The 23,434-nt window shown below is 38.9% G+C and overlaps 1 protein-coding gene across 1 annotated transcript in view; it reads right to left on the bottom strand.

The window, feature by feature from the left end:
* abcc3 (ATP-binding cassette, sub-family C (CFTR/MRP), member 3) overlaps positions 1-19,180 on the bottom strand; it is a 61,442-nt gene extending 42,262 nt beyond the window's left edge. Inside the window, exon 1 of the mRNA XM_062442023.1 lies at positions 18,878-19,180. Coding sequence (XP_062298007.1) covers positions 18,878-18,913 — 36 coding nt within the window. The 5' untranslated portion in view covers positions 18,914-19,180. The remainder of the gene's footprint in view (positions 1-18,877) is intronic.
* Positions 19,181-23,434: the final 4,254 nt, after the last annotated feature.

The raw sequence follows: 23,434 nt of genomic DNA, 5'->3' as shown, positions 1-23,434 counted from the left end.
GCTCATTTTTGCCCCCGGGGGGAACCTAGACAGGTTAATCCGGCCATGGGTAAATAAGACTAGAGGTAAAAAGAGGAAAATATGTTTTTAGTGTAATTCGTGTGAACTGAAGCTTTCAGACTAACACTGATAATAATAACTGATGATGAAACTGGTGTTTGCTGCCCATGAGATGACCCGCTTTGTGCTTGTCAAGGCTTCTACAATCTGAGGGCTAAAGCGAGGTGACAAAGAGCAGACCTGAATCAATATTAGTTTGACCTTTAATCCAATTTAGGCCACTAATGTTGTTTCCACACTCTCAAAAGAAGAAAAAAAGAAAAGAAAGAAAAGCACGGTTATAGAAAAACTTCTAGAAGCATGGTGTGAAATCATTTTTCAGTGTGAATCGTTCATTTCATGGGTGAAATAAATAAACAACAACTGAGCCATCCAGAGGAGAACATACAGTAAAACATGAATCATAGTGCGATGCAGTCCTGTCACTGTGGTTATCGTGCTACCCTGGAAAAACACAGTGGCCCACCCACAGATAGAACCAAGATAAACACAGCTGGCGGCCTCCAGCCACTCTCCATACATTGCCACACCCACTGGACGGAACCTGTGTGTAGTTAAAGTGTTGTAGTGGTAAGGAGGTGAATGCGTCTAGTGCTAGTGTGTGTAGAGTGTATTTGTGTGTGTGTGTGTGTTTGTGTGTGTGTGCAGGGCAGATGTAAAACGCCTCTACTTCAGACTTTCTCAACCTTTTTGGCTGAATGTTGAGCAGGAACATGGGTTTCATTAATCTACCTGACAGCAAAGATTTACCAGAGGAGGAACAATCTTCTGAATTTGTTATTATTAAACTGACATTTGTGATACTTGAATTTTTACATCATACCCTTTTAAAGGTATTCTGTGATAATCCTCTACGTGATTTTCCCAGCGTAAACCCAAAAATGGGTTTACTCAAGACTCAAATAATGACTCAGCAGAAAAATGAATATACTGTTATTCAAATGGCCTTTTTCCATTTTTAGCAAAGCCAGATGCTTCCAAATGAACTGTTATTATATTAGATGAACGGAAATGAAAAGCCTTAGACTGGATACAGCTGCTAACCAATGAGATAAAGAGGATATACTTCTATTGTGTAAAAAAAAAAAATCTAAAATAGTGGATTTATTCATCTGAAATGGATTTCCGGTGAATTGATTGACACTTGGGAGGATACGTTTGCTCGCAGTCTTGCCAGGAGTTAGACGAGAAGATCAATACCACTCTCATATCTGTCCGTTCATTATGAAGCTGGTAAATCTATACATCTACCTACTGTGTAATGTAGAACTATCATGGGATGCCACAAGGCTGGGGGGAAGGGATGACCTTTTTCTGGTCCTAGAGGGGGCTGTTATATTTTATTCTAATGATTATTCTTCTGCCTTCTTTCTTTGATGTAAAAACAACTGATAACAAAATGAATGAAGCTAAAACAAGCAGTGAATTAGCTAGAAACAGTGAGAAGCCTAGCTGTATGTAGATGCCTTCAAGCAACTCCAAAACCCATTATTTAACACGTTCTATCTTGTTTAATCTGTACAAAATCCAAAGTGTGAAATCAAATGTCTGTGGTTTTATTGGTTGTGTGTGGGATTATTTTTTGGCCATGTGCTACTTTACTTCTGGGAGTCTCTGCCAGCCTCAAGGGGGATGACAAGCTAGCAGTGGCACCAGCTCTAAATAAGTTCAAACTTAGCCTTGTGTCTGATATGCACCAATAATCAAAGTTATATATGCAGCATTTTATGTATGTTTATATGTACATATCATTTTTCTTAATTAAAGTTGAATGTGTACATATATTTTTTTGTTGTATGTGTTTTATTATTTATAGTTTTTATAATTATTAAATTCCCAGTGAAGTTTAGTGTTTCAGTAGAAATGGCTCCTGTAATATTTGCATAGCAAATGAGTTCACAACACAACAACATATTCATTCTCAATTGTAACTCTCTCCTTCCTGCTGGTCAACCTGTGCAGCAGGAGAGCAGCCAACATCAATGTATTAGTGTTCATATGTAGAGCCAGCCGATATCACTGGCCAATATTGACCTATCACAGACATGCAGGGTATATGTTGTTCGATATGTGCCGATATTTTTATATATATTTTATATTAGTTATATAGGCCACATTTAATGTATATTGTATCCCTTTTCTTAATTAAAGCTTGATATATACACACTTTTTTTTGTAACATGTCCTTTTGTCATTTAGTTAGTTGTAGTTATTTATACTTATTAAATTCTCAGTGAAGTTTCAGAGCACTGATGTCATTTTATTCAATAAAGTTGAATGTAAAACAGTGAAATATAATGCCTTCATTACATATCTGTGTCACTAGTGTTTTTAAGGGATCATTGCAAAAAATGTTTTTTTATGTATTTATTCTTCATATATATATAAAATTATCGGGTGATATATAATATATATAGATAGATATATCATTTTTTTACTCCTTAATATCAGTATTGGCATCAGCCCCAAAAACCAGTATCGGTCAACCCCTATTTATATGTAACACACATCTTTTAACTTACTCAGCAACAGAAATGGAAACGTCAAATTGCATTAAGGGTATCTCAACTGCACAACAGGGAAAAGGCAGTGAGTAAATAAGATGTTTAATGACTAACTATAACAGACAAAGAGTATATCTTTGTTCACCAACATGGCATTAACTCTTATCTTGGCGACAAAGGCACAGAATGTACATAAGGTGTGGGTTCATTAACATTTCGGCCATGGTGGCTCACGTTTAAGATAGAACGTTCATCTGAGTGAAAGTTAGTTTTATTCTGCAGATAAGAACTCTTTTGTATATTTTGACTAAGAATGTTTAAATGATAAAATAGTTGGTTTAATGATGTGCAGGTTCGCTCTTTTTCCTGCTCTAGTGTGGAAATATCCCAAACTCAATTTCAATTCAATTTCACGTTTTAGCCTCTGGAGGCGATGGCAATGTTTATAGTCCCATTAGCAACTTGAGATGGTCCAGACAACTTTTAAGCTTATAGAGTGCAAAGTCATCATGAGTGAAAAAGGTGAGGAAGATTCAAAATCCGTGAATTTCCCTCTAATGAGTCACTGGTCGCTCTTCAGCATCACTAGCAGTGTAACCTGATGACCTTTATTACTGTAAACAGTAATACAGCCACCGGTGACTCATTAGATGAAAAGTCATGGAAACATAGGTGTGCCTGTTTCTTCTACAAGTTAAAAGTCTTACAGTAGTGGGGAACAGTACAGTGGCATTAGCGACATTATTCCATCCTGCCCTTTTCTGTTGGTTGTCTGCAGAGGAAGTTCTTTAGTCTGTGAGCCTTGGCTCAGGGCAATGAAAAAAGTGTATCAAAATAAAGCCAGTTGAGAGGTGGGCCTGAGTTGTAACTGATGACTTTTCTGCTCTCTGTGCAAATTACTTTGCCTTTTCAGCCTTTAATGTCTAATGCATATTTAAAGGCTTGTCTACACATTTACAGATCTATGTATGCATTTATAGATTTTTCTACAGTTACAGATCTATGTACACATTTGTAGATTGGTTTACTCATTTACAGATCTATGTATGCATTAACAGATCTAGGTACACATTTACAGATCTATGTACATATTATAGATCTATGTACACATTTACAGATATATGTACACATTTACAGATCTATGTACTCATTTATAGATCTATGTACACATTTACAGATCTATGTACACATTTACAGATCTATGTACATATTATAGATCTATGTACATATTTACAGATCTATGTACATATTATAGATCTATGTACACATTTATAGATTTTTCTACAGATTCACATTAGTATTGTGACAACAAAGTTTGGGGACTTAGTAGTTGCTTGAATGGCGCTGAGAAGGACACGCCTTAGCGGAAATGATGCTCTCCCCCAATTCTCCTCCTTAGTGAACTATAAGTAACTGACCCAATATGAAGGGCCGCCCTAAAGACTTTGAATTGGTTCTGAAATGCAGGTTTTTTTTTTTTAACTCTGTAATTGTTTCCACCCACTTTTAATAGCACAATCTGGGAGACTGTCCTCAAATTCCCTTTCTGAAATATCTCATCTGATACAATGCCTGTTTTCTCCACTTCTGCTTATAAAGGTTATCTCCTAAAAATATGACTGTGACTTCATTGAAATATAACATTTGAAAAAGCCCATAACCGCTAGCAGAGTCTTTAAAAAGTCAAGGCTCAGTAATAGATTTTATGAGCGCGACAGTCAAGAGCCGACCAATGACAGACCCTAACTGTGAGAAGCAGACAGAGAGAAAATGATCAAATGACAACTATTACTCGTATAAAAGATAGAAGTACGGTAATGACCATCATCTAACAACAAGGCGCCCTTTTACAGATAATAATCATGAAGAGAAAATGCATACTGCAGCTTTTACTAAATGCGAGATGTCTGGCCTTCACCCCATTTCACACACTTACAATGCAGTTATCACTACACTTAAAACCTGAAACTCCAAATGAAACAAAAGGCGAGATGAAAAGCGTGAGGCGCTTTCAGATAACAGCGAGCCAGCAGAGACCTTAAAACAGCACTATGATATGAAGTAGCTACAGGTCTGGCATTTGTCTCCCTTGTGAGGCTCGTCACTCGATGGGATTGTTGCTTAGCACCTTGATATCTTCACAGGATGCTAATGGTAACACCTGCCCTCATAATAACACCATGTTACATCAGTTTATGAAAATAACCATTGACTTTAGACTGAGATCTGATCAGGAAACACACATCAGTACTTTAGTAGCTATTCATCATACATATCAATTCATCTGTGACATAAAACAATGTAAAAAACCCTCAAAAATTCATTTAAATATCATAAAGTCATAACTGAATAAGCAACAATTATAGTTACAGTTAAAAGGGTTACTCCAGTAATTTGGCATGGCATTGCTAAAGAAGCAACAGAGGCTGAAACAGTTTGACTTTTAATCTCACACACTAGATCCTACAATTTCCAGAATGCAGCTTTAACATCTTACCTGCCTACATCCTAAATTACCATCAGATTTCAACCCACACTTATTTATTTACTTAAACATTAGAAAGCTCCTCCAGAACCACAGAAGACATCAACTGTTTCTTTTTCCCACAGGCTCAGTAGCACTCCTCAAGTTAAATGAATTATGTTTAACATCAACTCGGTGCTTCTTTAAAGAGGACATATTATTCACATTTACAGCTCTATATTTTTAATCTGGGTTTATACTGGATTATCTTTACATGATTCACTGTTAAAAACTCCTTACTTATTTTATACTGGCCCTTCATGCAGCCCCTCAGTTCAAACTTTTGTGTGAAACAGGCCGTTCCAGTTCCTGTCTCTTTAAGGCCCCCCTCCCTATAAGCCCACTCTGTTCTGATTGGTCAGCTCCAAGAAGCTGTGTCACAGGTGACTTGTAGGCTCAGCAGGCTATGTTAACAAACCATGAGCAAACACCAGTAGTTATATCTTACTACTTTTTCTCGCTCCTTCAAATAAATCCATACATGTTCGAGGCGAAATGAAGTCTGAAATGTGAGATTGGCCAACGCAAACAATACATGGAAATACCTTAGCAACAACCTTGGCAACAAAGGCTATGGAATTCACAGCCGCTTATGGGCAAGTTTTCACAGACAGATTGAAAGCCTGGCTTTTGAGTTGCAGGCAGCCTTTCTACATATGTTAACCTCAAGGTTTGGAGCTTTGACCATGTTTATTATCTATATCTGACACCATAACAGTATATAAATAAGAGGAAATCACAAAAAACTACATATCTGCTTTACAACAAAAACATGAAGTATTATTCATTAAGGATTTAACACTGCAGAACTCAGTAAATCTGCTTCATTAGGACTGTGATCAGATTTGATTGACATGTTGCCAGATGTATGGTAGTAGGTGACATCAGCTTTTTTCTATATGAGCCCTGCATGCTTTAAATGTAAAACAACACCACTGATAGAAATGTTTATGTTTATGAAAATACAAATGTTTTCAGGGTCTGTTCAGCGTCATAAAAACAGTGGCAGCGGTATCGTATGAACAAACAAATCACATTGGTTTCTGTGTCTCATTTCTTCCCCTTTTTCTTAAAAGAGTCTACATGTATTGGAAATCTAAAACTGTAATGCTATCACATATTTCCTGTTCCCCAGTCTACATCCTGGGTTTGTCATCTCCTCTATATCCTCCATCATCCCTGCCTCTCATCTCAGTCTCTCCACTGAAGCAGAACTACTATGATAATATTTCTTGATGGTATCTTGACCTGTTGAGACCTCAATCTGTTTGACTTGAGTTTCCTGATAAAAACAGACCAAACAAATTCAGATAAGATGACACAGAGAGACAACAAATCCTCCCCCGGGGAAAAAAAGGATATTCATACAACACGCATCAGATCATCACATCAGACTCAAAAAGACTGTTTAACAAAATCTGAACATTCATTTCACATTCTTCTTTGCTCATTTGTCAGCTTTCGTAACATTTCGTCATCTTTGTTCTACAGTTATTCTATCCAGCTGTGGTGTTTCCTTTCTTCTTTTTTTTTTACTTGAAATGAAAAAAACACAAGACTTGTCATGAAATAAGCTCACACTGATGCAACAGCAAGATTGCAGATTGTAGACCAGCTTCTTGATTACTGTAAAAGTAAATAACAGTTTAATTTCCCAGCAAAAGCGAAATCTTAACAATAAACGCCTTTCTCTGGCCTCCAAAATCATCCATCAAACGTACTTTACTTTCAGTCAGGCTGGATCCAGCCTTGAAACACTGTCTAAATTGTTTATACATGGTGCAACATGTGATTTTAAGCCTCAACTTATGTGACCTGAGCTTTCTGAGATGACCTACAGTTATGTGAGCCTTCATTCATTTCATTCTCTGCATTCTCTTCTTCGCTACTTCTTCTTCTTCTCTGGCTCGAGTACAAAGAGTTCAACGCTACCTACCTCCGCACATAAAGAAATGCTGCTTGCGTGTTTGAGATCATTATGAATGACGGCCCTGTTGGAGTAGCGGTGATTCTTTTAGGAATCTCATTTTACAGGCTGTTGTGCCGTTATCGATCCTCGTAGACAGTGAAATGTGACTGTTGCCGGGCATTGCCGAGGCTTTACTGTAATGTTTGAACTGAATAAGATTACCAGTGATAAAATGCCTGCATGCAAATTTAATATTACACTGCAGCATACTCTAGACCTGCTGAGCTTTTACTAACATGCATGTCTATTAGTGAAATGAGCTTCTCTTCCACTGTGTGAACTTGGCACCTTGCCAAATGGGAAGCTCCTCTGAATCCACTGTAACGTCAGTCAGAGGGGATTGCATGCATGTGGGCGGCCTGCTTCCTCAAAAGTAAACCTGACTGTTAAGGTGAATCATTGGGAGACACTTTCGGGCCAAGACCGACACTAACAAGCATACCGTGACTCACGCAACATCAAAAGGCAACCACTGAACCATCAAGTAAACAGTCTGTTGTACTGATGCAAGGTCTCGTCTGAGAAACAACACCAGGAAATGACTTGTTGCGTCATAAATTTCTCGAAAATCACCCAGCTTTCTCATATGATAACTAAATCTGGACCACATTACTCTGAATGGGATGTAGCTACTCGGACACAGAATAAAAGAGTATGCCTCATATTAATACAGGCCTTTGAAGGAGAAGGAAAGACATGCAGATACACGCTGTTGTTTAAGACTGCACTGAAGCTTTTCTATGGATGTACAGATGAAGCCACTAGAAATTTCCCCTGTTTCCGTGATGGCTCCTTGACCGCCCCTTGATAGGTCCTTGACTGGCCGATAATGGAAGCAGGGGGGAAATGCGATGACGTGTCAATGAGGCCCCGACTGGAAACGCCCCTAAACTGCCTGAGTGAAAACCAGTTGCAATGCTTCATTTTTCCACGGGGAGGCGCAGGTATTAGTGCAGGAGACCCGAGTTAGTTTTACACACTAATATAACTTGTATTTACTTCTATTCTTCTTCATAAAGTAGCCTTATACTATATGTTGTTGTTATTGTCACTGTATCGTCACTATGTGTCTGTGTAATGCTGCTGCTACACTATAATTTCCCAGCTTGGGATCAATAACGTATATCTATCTATCTATCTATCTATCTATCTATCTATCTAATGAAGGGTGCAATATAGTTCAATCCATTAGAAGGATGCAATTGAAGCTGCTGTGCGCCGGTAAAACACAACACAGCCGATCAATTAACAAAACGCACTATGATTAAAAAGGGCAAGCTTGTTATTCTGAGTCATGCCTGTGTAGTATGCAGTACTAGATACTAGTGTAAAAAAGACTCTAGTAAAAGCAGACGTACTGATTCAACTCTTTACTCCAGTAAAAGTAAGACTTAGTTTAAGGACTTAGAAGTCGCCAAATGACTTACTTTAACGAATTTCGTTAGTTTATATAATGCAGATTTGTAAAATATTACTTTTATGAAGGTCACAGTCACAGACAATAAACTTAGCATTTCATAATTGTGGTAGCAGCGGTGCAGCAGATGTAATGAAGTCCACGCAGCACGCTGGATGCAAACTAATATTAAGCCTTTAGCCTTTTCATTATAATGTCCATGGACATAAACTGAGTTAATTCATTAGAAGGATGCAATTGAAGATACCGTACATTTTACAGGACCTCTGACAAATCTTTGTCACTGTCAAACCAAGAAATAGCCCATGTGACATACCCCGTCTAGTGATTCAAAACAGGACGCGCTATTTACAGTAATACATAGTATTTCAATGGACGGTGTAAATAATGTAAATAATGTCACGACTATTTTACTACATATTTCTTACTATTATTGTTCTTATAGTTTTTTGTTTGTTCGTTTGTTTTTTGTATTTATTATTTATTGTTCTTTATTCTTTTCTTATTGCTGCTATTATATTCTGACACTGATACTGGGTTTCCGTTATCCGGTAATTACAAAGTCAAAAGTCAAAATGAAATGAATGACGTTGGCGCACAACGGGTTATGAATGGAAGGGGATCTCCCACTCGAGGCACCCCCCGACACGTCACTTTCTCGTAGCCAATCGTAAGCCCTGTTGAGACCGACTGGTTTACACAATCCTTCTCCTGTCGGATTACCTCCGAAATCATCATCCAGCGTGTCATTGTCAAAAGAAAGTAAAATAGATAAAACTTTGAACTCGCTTGAGAAAACACGTCTCTGTCCGTGCAGCTAACATTAACCTCAGCTCCAGTGAGTCTGTTCAATACTTTTATTTTATTGGCAATATGTTATCAAACATAATTGTTAAAATAATTTGATCATAATGAGAGCAGGCGTAATAGAGCCGTGGGAGGAAAAATTCAAAGGATTCACAGTTTGCCAGGAGACATGCACAGGTGTCGGGGGAGGGGGGCATTCGCTTTGAAAGACAATGGAACAGGCTCCCAACCATCCCCCCAAACCCATCATCACCCCGCCAAATCCGCACCCCTTCTCATAAAGTACTGTAGTTGCAACGGCCATGAACACTCTTGCGTGATTTGTGTGGCAATGGAACCAAATAGTCCATTAAGCCCAAACAAAAAGTTAAGCAATGATAATGCTAATAAAGTGGATGGGCTTACCTGACTTACAGCATGCACTGAATAGACCGGGGTTGGCTTGCACATTTTTCAACAATTCTACAATTCACAAATTAGCAGACGCTGAACTACTCATTCTCAGTTTTAGCACTCTGGCATAATTTGTGTGAGAATATTCAAACCAGCATCAAATGAAAGGTTAATCATCCTGTAAATTCCTTGTTTTTACGTTTGTTTCTAATTTCTCACTGTCAAATGTTTATTTTCATATTAAATAAAGCTGCGTTGCCTTGTCTTACCTTGCCTAAAATCAAATACAGTCGTTTACGTTTTTCCATTTCGTATAATTGATCTGAGCCTAAAATTGAAATATGAAAAGCAATTTGTATTTCTTTTTTGTGTTAGATTCAAAACAAATAACAAAATAATCAGTCAGTAGGCTATTTAATTTTTTGATTTGAAAATGTGTTCCGATTTTTTGCAGTATGAACTCTTGCCAAATCCTGTCACGCACACTTTGTTTCACTTGTTTGCACTCTTTCTAGCACAAACATCCCATTCATTTTCCTTTCTTCACTGCTAAACAATAAAAACACTCTTAAAATACTCTACAGGCAAACACACTTCCTGTTAACCAAGAGAACATCATTAAACACATATTAAACTCATGGCACATAGCAGAGAACCATAGAATTATCGGTTAACATTTGATTTCCATCATTTAACAACCTGAAGGTTGTAAAGTCAGTTATTTTCGGGTTGTATGCATTTACTTAACAAAGTTATGAAAATGCAGCAGAGTTTTTCCGCTGAAAACATTGTCAATAAGTAACTGCTACTGCAAAGACTCGAACTCAGGTATCCCGCACTAATGACGGACACGCTGCCCGTTACGCCACCGCTCCGGTCCTACATTATAACGTGTCTAACTGAAAAACTTACGCTTGTATGCATTCACTGAGGAAAGATTATGAAAATATAATACAACTTTCCCGCCAGAAATGTCTTTAGAACAAACATAAGATATGAAACCTTTCTAAATTCGCCCTTCTGTTGGCGTGGAAGATGAATACCCGCCATGTTTTCACGTTGTTATAGGCTACGTCTAGGGTGCAAATAGACACTCCGCATTTTTTATTCAAGATAGTCATGTATCTGTGTCTGCAAATTGTTTGCTCAGTCATGGTCTTCCTTGAAATTTAAAATATTTTTTCTAAGTTGTGGTGCGTGCATATAAAAAGTCAGTGGGTTATGTTAGGTAGTAATTAAGTTTACTGGTTCGGATGACCAGTAAAAATTCATAGAATATGTGGGCTATTCTGTGACAGAAGCGCCATCACCTGGTCATACCCTGTATTACAATGAATAGGTGGGTTTACAGGAAAAGATAGACACGCCCAGGAGAAGGAGGGGGTTGCTGAGTCGGCTGGCAGCCGGCTGGGAGTCAGCTGCCATTCAGCTGGCTTTCAGCTTGAACGGGAACTTTCAAGGGGCTTCATCTGATGAATGACGTAGGGTTGTGCTTGACTGGAGAAAATAGAGAATAATAGACTGAGACAGCATTAGTGGTGAAGCCAATGGCAGGAAGCTGGCGCCAGGTCAAAAACCATTAACCCAACTTCATTTCACTATTTGTCCATTCATACATAACATATTTGTTCAGGACCTACAGTGTTTACTTGCCACATTTACACTGGATCAATTCACTACATGCAAGGACCCACACAATTATCAGCCTCTTTAAGCTTGATGTTTTGGTATTACAGCACATGTATTTACAGTACCAACACACAGTTGTACTGATCAACCCACTGCTCACTACCTGCCCAGCACCAAGCAGTGGACACACAAAGTCAGCAACAAGCTAGTGAACATATATGGAGCATTTATCAAGTGTTGCTACATAAAACTTTGATCACATGTAATTTACTACTGCTGATCAGAGCACTGAAAGACATGTAAGAGACCAATGAAGATCATTTTAAAAAACAAAGTATTTGCACGTTGCATGAGTGTTTGCAGTGGTTTCACAGTTTTCAGGTATATGCTAAGCTGAGCTAACCAGCACCTGGCAGTAGCTTTCTATTTACTGTGCAGACATGAGTGGTATTAGTTTTGTCAATAAATAAAATGAGCACTTCCTACTACTTTTATTGGACGGTATATTGTCTCAGAAATAATCGCGATAAATGATATTATTGTCAGTTGAAGATTATTTTATACCACTGATATAATGATAATATAGTAGCATAATAATGCAAAGGTGGGTGGGGGTGGGATTGGAGAGTGGGGGCTACGCTTCTGTAAAAACACAGACTGCCATTATGGTTGGGGACAGAGTTATTTACCTTTAATTCTTCTACAGTCTCCACTCAGGATGTGCACAGTGAGGAATGGAGGACACTACTCGCTTAGCCAATGTGACAGGAATAGCATCTTAGCTGCTAATGTGAAGTGTGGTAATATTAAGGTAAAAAAAAAATGATCAAGGTCATGTCCATGTAATATACGATATGTCCATATATAGAAATGATGATGTCGATACTGACGTTATTGTACAGTAAGTAGATAATGCAATTATTGTGACAGGCCTAAATTTGTCAAACAATTTCCTTAACATCATGGATAGGTTTGGTCATACTCTGCTAATGAGGCGACAGTGGAAATGTATTAGATCCTTGTCACACCACCACGGTACATGAACGTGTACCAGCTTCTGCAAGGTAATGAAAACCCCCGCCAAGGCAAAGTTGATCAGTAACTCACTTCTAAAGCAATGCAGGTGGTTTGGGGGGGCGTGACAAACTTCTGTTGTGTTTTCTAGTGTTTTTCGAGGTTTGACAGAATGCGTCGCAGCAGGCACTGCATCTGGTCTCTGTTACACTGGAGAGCTTTCGAGGGGTATGAATGGGAGGCCGACAACAGTAAAGACTACAGGAGGACAGGAAATGCTGCTGGCTATGTTCTCTCCAACATGGAAAACATTAGCGATGTTATTCATGGGGCTTGTGTTCTTCATATTTTACCGGATTCCTTGAATGCAGATTACAGGATAGACATTCTTTTCATAGTGGCCAAATGGTTACAATTTAAAAAGGGAATTTTCTGCGTCACTTGGGAATGAAAAGCAATAAAAAAAATATTACAGAACACACAGGAAGTGACTGAGACTGTGCAGACCGTCAGTGTAATAAATCCCAGACCAGCTGCAGCAGGACATGGGTGACAATGAAAGGACTACTCACAAGTTTAAGAGGTTTGAAAAGAATTCAACTTATTCTGCAAATTACGCCTGTTGGCATGTGGCCTCTTTGACATCATGCAGTTCGAACACAAGGTGGTGAGACCACGTTTCGTTCTGACGTGAGAATGAGAATATTTCACAACTCTCAATTCCTGGTTTTTTTGTTGGGTTAGCAGGAATTAGACACTGCGTTTAGGGGATTTCTGTGAAACATGTCACAGGCATGCTGGTGTTTAGTGGAAGACATACTCACATATTTTACCGGAACCAGTATAACAATGAAAATCCTGAGTCCTGATTTCAAATGTCCTACCCCATTAATTAATGGGACAGGAAAGAAAAAAATCACAATTAGGACATTCCTCTTATCTTTGCTTTTTTGTCAAATATTGGATAATTCAACCTGTTTGATCTCTAATATTTGCATGAAACCATTTGAGAAGTTTAAAGGGGAAATATCTCTTTGGTGGAACCTCTAAAAACAAAATCAACCTGTTTTTTTTGTGAAATCATAATTGCAGTCCAAGATGTCTAATTTCTTATTAGATTATATTACATTATCAGTATCAGTACTGCTGTTGTTTTCCTGCTGTCAGATTGCTTTTAACCTTGCAGCAACAGCATATACCTTCACTATCTCAATATTCCCAGTAAAGAGAACACGCCTTAAACCTAACAATACACACAATGGGAAGCGATGGCCGTTTTTGTTAAACCTCTCTTGCCATCCTGATTTAGTTCTAAAACTACAATCACTTCTCTGTTTCAGTTTCCATTCAGCTTCTAGAAAAGAAGGAAAAAAACCTGAACTAATTTAGACAAACTATTCCAGAGTTATGCAACCCCTCATGGATTGCACAGACCTGCTGCAATCGAGGCAAACTCTTCTGCTGCTGCTGCTGCTGCTGGGCCGCGTTTTTCCTCCACACATAACTGTAATCCAAGCTGCTGCTGACAGATCGTATGGTTGGTATTGTACATAATGCTGCTGATAAACAGGATTTGGATCAGCCTGTTAATGTGTGTATTTACATGCTGCATATTCTGTTTGCTTCTGCTACACTTCACAGTACTATTCATAGCGTTTCTTATTGGATAGCACAGTCAATAATATGTTTGTTTCTTCATGTTTGAGTGTTACAGGCAGGGTTCAAATCACGGAACAATTAGTATGTTTGAATATCAAATATCAAAGTCATGATACAAAAGATTTTCAACACTTTGTATGAATTATTTATGCCGCTTCTGAAAGTGCACTGGTCATTTTTGCCGCCCTAAAAGTTGCTGAGTCAATGCCTCAATTGATAATCCTCTGAGTTGAGTCACATTTTGTCAGTGGAATTACTGCCCTAGAGTCTTGTCTCTAAATGGTTTAACTGTGATGGAAACAGAGAAGGATGATGGAAACATAGGATGGTGTGACGTAAAGCGACTGTGGCTAAACAGATGTTTACCAGCTTCTCTGCCGTCTCCTACTCTACCGTCCAGTGTCATCAACTCCTTTGCTGACAGCAGCCAGTAATTTTATAACTGAACTAATACCAGGAGGCTAGAGCCTGACTGACCTATCACACATGTATCAGTACAGGTGAATATGTTGTACGATATGCCGATATGTCATTTTTTCTGTATATACATAAACACACGTTTTCGTAATGATCCCTCAAATATTGTTTTCAAACACTTGTGACAAAGATGGAGGTGTTATCAGTCAATATATCAGACTTTTTTAACTTCCTAATATCGGTATCGGCATTGGTCCCAAAAATCCTGTCTCGGTCTGGCCCGTCAGGAGGCACACCTTTTATTTCTCTGACTGTGCGGGAATCTGTTATTTTCATACCGCAGATGATGAACAACAACATTAAAACACAAACATGAGACTCATATAGCTGTTATGAGTTTAGTGTGGGGCGGCTATGCTGCAGGAGCATTTGATTTTACTATAACTGCACTAATTGGGTGGAGACCTGAATGATATTTCTCATAGGAGGCTATATTAAGAAAAAGTGATTATTAATAATGCTGCTTAGTATGTAGATCTATAAAGACTGAAATATATGTAACAAGCTATATAGAGAAATGTCCTGTATATAATAATATATACATAAGTCTGATCAAACATATATTGGACTTGAGATAAACCAGCTCACTGCAAGGTTAGCAGCTGTTCATTCATAATCACACATCACACATCTTCCTTGGAAAATTAAGCCGGCCTAGCTGTCATGGAATTGTGGATATTGTAAGAAGTTGTTAAAAGTTATCACCTGCTGTTACCAGGGTAAAGAAATACTTTAAATCTCAACTTTGATGATGAACAACCGTTTCTTCAAAAGGCTCTGAATAAAAAAAAAAAATTGAAGCTATAAAATTGAAAACTCATCTGCTGAGGAGGACTCTGTTGTGTTATACGATCGAAAACCCGGGGACAGAGAATTTACAACATGCAAATCATTTTCCACATGCCAATCACTTTGTAGCCAAATCATCCAGAGCTACATGTTCCAAAATTTGCCTAAATTAGCTGCCATGTATCCATAAAAACACAGTTCACCATTGTGGCTCTAATGAATGACCTGATCTCTCCCACAAATACATCTACACTGCCAGTGTTTTGACCTTTAAGATGACACTACTCCAAATATAATACACACCATACTGTCTGTCAACATTTGATGATTATAGGGCCACAAAAAATTGAACCACAATCGTGACTTTGACTTAAACTACAAGCACGTTGCTGCGATATCAAAAGGACCAATATGTGAAGCAGCTGCAGGATTCAGACGTGCATCACAGTAGGATATAGAGCCTGTTTATCATGCAGGAAAACTGATAGTGTAGCGCTGAATTGTTGATTCATTGATTAATGGATTGACAGAAAATAAATCTGAAATAGCTATGATAAATAAAATGTTATTTTTCATGCAAAATGGCCAAAATTCACTTACTGAAACTTCTCAAATCTAAAATAACTATTAGTTTCAGCTTTTATCTGGTGTGTGGCTACAACTAATTTTATTGATTAATCTGCCAATCATCTTTTCAAATAATCAATCCATTGTGAGGACTATAAAACATCAGAAAACACTGAAAAATGGCAGTGAAAAACATACTGGAAATCAGTCCAAAACACCCAAATCTTTACTCTGCTGTTAAACCAGGCAAAGCAGCCCGTTCTCCCGTCTGAGAAGCTGTCAAATGTCAAAGAATTCAAATGTTTGATATTTTGTTAGAAGAAGTTGGAACATGTTGTATTTTGATTTCATTACACAAAGATCTTCATTTACCTGTCTTACAGCACAGCATGAACAAGAAGTGACGCACTGAAAACCACAATAACAATATTTACACACTGCATATTCTCTCTTCATCACACAGTGTGGGTGACACTGACAGAAACACTTCTATAAACAGACTTCTCCATAAGCCACAAAGACAAAAGCAGAATTCAATGATTTTTCAAACGATCTGAAGTGTCCAGCAACATTAATGATGCTCAAATCAAACAGCTCTGAAACACACATCAGAGAGGTCTTGTTTCTTCATTTATCTTAATCTTGTCAAGGTGAAGTAAGGAATTCAATTTAAAGCATCTGTGACAAACATGCTGACAAAGTAGCAGGACCTCTGAGCAATCTGCATACAGGCTATCGCTTGAAAGCTGATTCATGCATCTACCGACAAAGCGGTGACCGATATGACTGCTGATTTTACTAATCTAAATCTTGTCTGAGCTATCAGCTAAAGATAAAGGTACACCTTTTACTAATAATGAGATTGCGAATGAACTCCTCGGTCAATCCAGAGAACTTAACCCGACTTGCACTGTATATGAACCGTTGAGTGCCGGAGGATTACGACTGCCTTCAGTTTGTGTGAAGTGGACTGTGAACAGCAGTTAGTTGAGGTGACAGATATCAGTATCAGCATCGGCCCAAAAAAAATCGGGTACGGGTCAGGGTCTAGTTGCTGTAACACACAGATGTAGAAAAGGGGAGAAAACTTCCCATCCATCTGGACACTTCAAACTTTTTGAGCTGACGCAGCAAAAACAGTCTATTGTAGGCTTTTTATTTTTGATGATGATGCACATTGAGCTGTTATATCATATCGGAGAGGAAGAGATTGTTGTTCTGAGAAACTTAAGAGTGGCTGTCCACTCTTTCCACGTAAAGGTCACTGATAAGGTCAGTGGCGGGAAAGTCGAAAGTTAACCACCGGCTCTTTGCTTCGGTTCCTAGTTGTAAAGACAGCACCGGTCAATCAGAGACAAAGACCTCATTTCTGTAGGCGTTGGGGTACATTGAATACATGAAAATTATGTATTTGCAACAGTGTGATGTAGTTCCCTGATTTGTCACATAGATTGACTGAATTAGTCAAAAACAACACAAAAAACTACATTTTCTGTCTGTTATTTTTATCCATCCATACATGTAGAAATAAGACTTAAGAGGCACCACAGGAAGGTTGTTACCGGTCAGCACGTACATGTTGTGTTAGTGATGCTTTTTTATCGTTGCATCTGATACAGGATACTAATGTTTACTGAACATCCTGACTACTGTTGCTGGTGAAAAATGAAGGCGGATCATATTTTTTTTAAATTTCAGTACACAGAAAGCATATCTGTTATTTACATGTGCAGCACAAAAAGAACAGAGACACACCGCTGACTACGCAATAACAAACTCTGCTTTGTAATATTTCGCATCTCCATCACAATATTTACACAATTGTGTGTTTTTCCTCCAAATCACCCGGCGCTAGTGTGGTGAACACCACTATAAGCAGTTTCACACAGCTGTCAAATTCAATAACCTTTCAATGATCTCATGGTTGGCAACTTGACAAATCAAAGCTGGTATGCTTAGAGATAATAAAAAAAAAATCAAACACAGAGCAGTATCAGATAACAATTTACTGGGTACTTTAGGAGTTACTAAGCAGGTATAAGTAATGATTAGAAATAACAATTAGATCAGCAGCTGTTAACCAAAAGTTGTATCATTGCATTGAATCCACATTACTATCTCCAGGCTGTATAAGTTCGCTGGGCATGATCCCAGTTACCCATAGCTGACTGGCATCATCCATGTTGTCTAGAAGGTACAGTTAATGTGGATCTCTGATGAAAACTGATCAAAGTAAGAAATAGAAAGCATCCATAGTATTCTCATTGGGATTGAATGCATCTGTGGTACTACTGAGTTACCTTTTCCTTCTATAATCTATGGTATTTCTCTTTCCTCCTAATACTAAGGATACTTGCTCAACAGGTTATGTGTCAGTGTTGCCAAATAGTGATATGACTGTGACAGCTTCTTCATAGCATTCGTCTCCTGTCATATTATATGTTGACTTTTCCAAATGTACTGTCTGTGATTTCATCAGCATACAGAAATATTCACAATGGGACTATAGTGTGTCATTAATAGACTATCCATTAGGCTAGCTACTTCCTCCTCCACCGTCCACGGTGTTTGTATCTCGACTATAATATTCCCACAGGGACATCAGTCAGCTACTGTATACTGACTCTGTGATAAGTTCACGGACCTCACTGTGTCGGAGATGTCGCAAGTTACCACAAAGCTTCAAAAACATTCATATTTAGCCATACTTGACTTCATTATCGGGTGTTTTTCCTCGAAAAAACGAACAGTAGGCTACATTGTCCGACTTCTTTATACAACACGTAATTCAACATGACATTAATTGAGAGCTTGTTAACACAGTAAATGCTATTAAGTGGATTATTTATAGTTAGCTGTGACCGTCACTGTACTTCTGAATGGCTGCCGGGAAAGAAAACAAAAGAAGACAATGGCACAATATTGTACAACCTTGTCAGGTAGTAGCTAGTACACGAAGTATACGCAATGGCCAACGGAGTTATAGTATCTTTATGACACAACGGCAGGCATGACAACAACAAAAAATCACCGGAGCGGACGGCAGGGCTGACGGGAAACGTACTTACCCAGAAGGGAAGCTGTTGTCCGCACAGCCGCTCCATCTCTGTCCTTCCGCGGCGGGAGACCGGGGGGGAACCACCGGCGAGCTCTTTATCTCCTCTACAGGTCGAGCCCTTTTCTTGCCGATCAGCTTTCCTGCTCCTCGGCTTCAAAAGACACTCGTTAAGTGTCACATGCCACACGGACAGGTACGTGTCGCGGAGGTACCTGGCTTTCTGTGTCAGCGTGGGGCGACCTGCGTCAGAAAAACACACTGTGCTCCTTCCGCTCTGTTTAGAGACGCAAAAGAAAAAAGTAATCCGGAGCCAGCGGAGAATTATTTCTATGGGAGGTTGTCGTGATGGCAAGGCAAGCAAAGCAAGGCAGGGCGTCCGCTTATGAGTCCCCGCCCCCCCTCTCTCTTTCTCTCTCTCTTTCTCTCTATCACACACACACACACACACACGCACACACACTACATGACTCAACAATATTAAGTCATGGTTTGTTGCCGAGTCATGTTGACATGATATAATGTGGGAAAGTCAGATATACAGTACCAGTCAAATGTTTCTCATTCACACTTTCTCATTCAAATGAATGGGAAAGTGTGTCCAAATTTTTGACTGGTACTGTAAATGTAACCCTAGTCCAAGGTTTAGTTAGTTTAGTTTATTAGAGTAATTAGGCTATTACAAACCCTGGCAAAGATATATTGCAAATGCATTGTATAAGTGTGCGAGAGGTGAAAGCTGGGTGGCAGCTCCCTGTGTAAATATGTCTCACAATGTGAATATGAGGCATGCTGTTGCTGAACTGGTCCACCCTGCAGCTTCCCAGGCTACATAAGGACAAAGGAAGGATTTTTTTTTCATGGCACAGAATGAACTTGTAGTATTCAGTATGACTGAGCAGTCTCCAAATTCACATCAACCATTCATAAAAGTAGTTAAGTAATGGCTCACATATAAAACACTGAAGCATTTTCATTTTCCTGAGCATATTTTAGGACAATTGCTACATGTTACATTGTATATATTGTTTCATTTTAGGGATATTAGGAGTCTTTTTGTATCATATAATCCCCAATTGTATATACTTGTACTCCACCTTCTCTGCTTTATCTTGTGTTTTCTTTATAAGCAAGTAATTGGGAGGCTTTTTAATCAAATAAATGAAATTGGTTATTTGTAATGAGCTTGTACAGTCCTATACTTTGTTAGACCATCACTGTATTTCAGAAAAGCAGTCAATGAGATTACGCTGAACATCCTTGCCAGGTGGTACACAAAGTGTAGTATACACACAGCTAATGAAGATACAGTGTGTTTGTGGCATACAGGAGAGCCATGACAACCACCAGAGCCGCCACCGGTGATGGAAATGGACTTACCCAGGGGAGGGGGAGCTCTGGTCTGTACAGCTGTGCCGTCTCTCTCAGGACACTGGGAATAACAGTTGCAGTGGATACAGAGTCAGCAAGGCGCCATGGGACTGTGCCCTATCAAAGACTTGTCTGTTAGACCTGCTTGTTTTTGCATGAATGACTACAGCCGTTCAGTATCACTAAATATTAACTCCGAGAAGGTGCCACGCCGATACTTTCCTGCCCAGTGAGCATAAAATTACAAATTTAGTGAATAATCATTACCTATGCATTGGAGTACTACAACCTAACTACAGCTAAGGTAATATACATCTTACCAGCAAGTCAACATATAAAAAATAAATATCTCCCTGTGGATACAAGAGATAAAACTCTTGTATCAGATCACTCACAGCTCAGACAGAAAAAGCATTTTCAGTAAAAATAGAACTGAGGCTACTGAAAGCCCAGGGCTAGCTTAACCTCATTTCACATTAGGTTTTTTTTTTGTTTTTTTTAAAGGCCTACAGGAACCCCTGGGTCCAGGATCAGCGGCCAAGGCCTAGCATCCTCAGAATGCTCACAGCATGTGATTCATTCCCCTCACAGGAAAACAGATGCATGTCTCTGTTTGGAGCTGCTGGCCTCAGAACTGGAAATGGCTCCCCATGCAGCTGTACACTACCTGTCACCTCATCTTCGTTAGGATGGGTCAAATGCAGAGGAGTAACGGGAATCAATGTCTAAAACTTGTTTGAATTTGGTAGCCTATTGAAGCTGTAAACTCTGGGTTAAAGGTGTCAGTATGCTCTAACAGAAGCTTTTGTTCAATGGTTTAACAGTGTCTGAAAGCCCCTCCCTACACATCTTTACCACTGTGGAATTGGGGGTATCTGCTTTCACATTTCTGTAACCCTCCCAAAACCTACACTCAACAATTACACCCACTTTATGCAGTGATTGGCCAGTTGTACAAATGTGAGAAACTAAGAAGGTCTGAACATTCTTTACAAAACAGTTTCTCTCCCTTTCATGTGAAGAACCAAGTTCCCACCTTTACCTCCTGACATGGTCCAACAACACGTCATATGAACTAGTTTGTACCCGCTTTAACTTTCCAGAACTGACGATACGGCAAGCATGCCCACTTCATGTCTTCACTTGTCTCTATTTTCATCAGAAACAGAACTATTTCTGTGACCTTTCATGTGGACAACTGATTGCATTACCCCGAATGCCTTCGAGGAACAATTACCCAACGAGTAAAACTTTTAACCATGTTTTCTGCAGCTTGGTATTACTTGAAACACATTATAAATGATACAAGAATGCATGATATGAAAGAGTCCTTCTGTTTTGTTTTAGGCTGTTTTTTTAAACCTGTGGTATCTGCCTGAGATAAAACATTCTGCGATACTAAGCTTTAAAGTTCTCAGTAATCTTGGAGTTGTGGTGGTGCTCTAAGTGATTAATCAGTTTTGACAAAAACATTAGATAGAGCTTAATATACCAAGGTCACACACTAAAAGCACTACAAGTACTGCAAGCAAGTCAGATCAGGTCAAATCATGAGAAAGACATTCAGGCATGTGGAGAGCATGTACTGTCCATTAAGTTGTTTTCAGTCAGTAAAACTGCAAATGTTTTTTTTCCCTATTGCTTTGAAGGACATAACAGTAGAAAGAGGGAACATTGTGTTAAGGACAACATTTGTGGTGCACACCCTGGGAGCATTGATTTCAAACTATATAGTGCTGGAATTCCTGCCCTATATGCTGTAAAAGCATGCAGCAAGTAAGGCTTTGTTAAGTCTCCGGCTGCAAGCGTCAGTCCTCCTTGTCCAACAGGGGATCTGATTACGAGACCTTAAGCCCTTCTGTTCTCTGCTTATGTTCCAAGAAGAGCTGACCTAGGCTCACAGGCAGATGCTTATGTGCCCGTGATTAGTTGGATATCTAGTGCAGGTAGATGAAGCAACCTGGCAGAGGACCTGCAGAGTGTGAACATACTGTGACACCTGAGGAAAGCCCTGTGTTGTATTTACACTGCAGGACCTGTCACAAGTCCTCAGGTATCAGCGGTGTCACGTTATGCAAGTGGGGCCTATACAGGACTGCTCCCGTACTGCCCCTGTAAACCTATTTATCTCTCCATGCCAGCCAAGAGGGATTTCCCTTCTCATTGGATGGGGTTTGATTTACACAGGAGATCCAAAGCTGCGTTCAAATAAGGTATATAACTTAGCTGAAAACAGGCAGGTATCAGGTACAGTGTAATAGAAGTTACCGGAATGTATTGTTCACTAGCTGTGTATATTCAACAAAATGAATTAAAAACGCATCAAATTTTTATATTGTTCATATTTTATACTAACATTTCATTGTTATCCATTGTAACTTATTGTTCTTCTACATAACATTGCCATTTAAGTAGATCTCCTGTGTCACAACCGGTTCAGGTGTTACCAGGGCAGAGCACACCATCTAGTGGTCAGTTGGGGATAATGTGACTTTGTACCCAATAGGCATTAGTGTTAGGAGCAAGAGTAGCAGTAGTAGTAGTGGGACTGGGAGCCACCAACTTTTTGTTGGGTTTTGGGGGGTTGTGCTATCATCAGAATAAGTTTATCATTACCAATATTTCCCATAATATCATTTCTAGCCGTAGCATTAGAATATTAACAGTAGTAGCATTGGTAAGCCTGCTAGACATTCAATGTATCATAATTCAATCATAATACAATCAGGATTAGGATCACTAACATTGGTATTAGCTACTTAGTTGTAATACGCAGTAGAAAAATGTGATTTATTCCTTTACTTATGTCAAATAGCAATACATTAATAAATGAATACTCAATTAAAATCAAAAGCTTTATGCTCAAACTGTTAACTTAACGGGACACATTAATAAGGTCAGTTATACTTAAGGTCAGTTTACTTGTCACGAGGAGTTCTGCTCAACCTGTGAAAACAGTAATGTCTTACATGGATGTGGAGCTTTGTCTCAGAGACTCCAATGTTTTAAATGAAGACTAGAGTCACTAACTCAGAGGTGTGGAGATGCAGAGCATTTACCAGGCAAGATGCTTGCTATGCATGCTGTTTCATTACAGGGAATAACAAATCGAGCATTTTTGTACCTTGACCCAAATTAGGGGCTTGAAGCAAGGGTATCACAGTATCTGTATCTTGTGAGTTCAAGTGAAAACTGGAGC

Source organism: Scomber scombrus, chromosome 21 (assembly GCF_963691925.1).
Source record: "Scomber scombrus chromosome 21, fScoSco1.1, whole genome shotgun sequence".
NCBI lineage: Eukaryota > Metazoa > Chordata > Actinopteri > Scombriformes > Scombridae > Scomber > Scomber scombrus.
The sequence above is the reverse complement of the archived record's forward strand: the minus strand, read 5'-3'. Positions and strand labels throughout refer to the sequence as shown.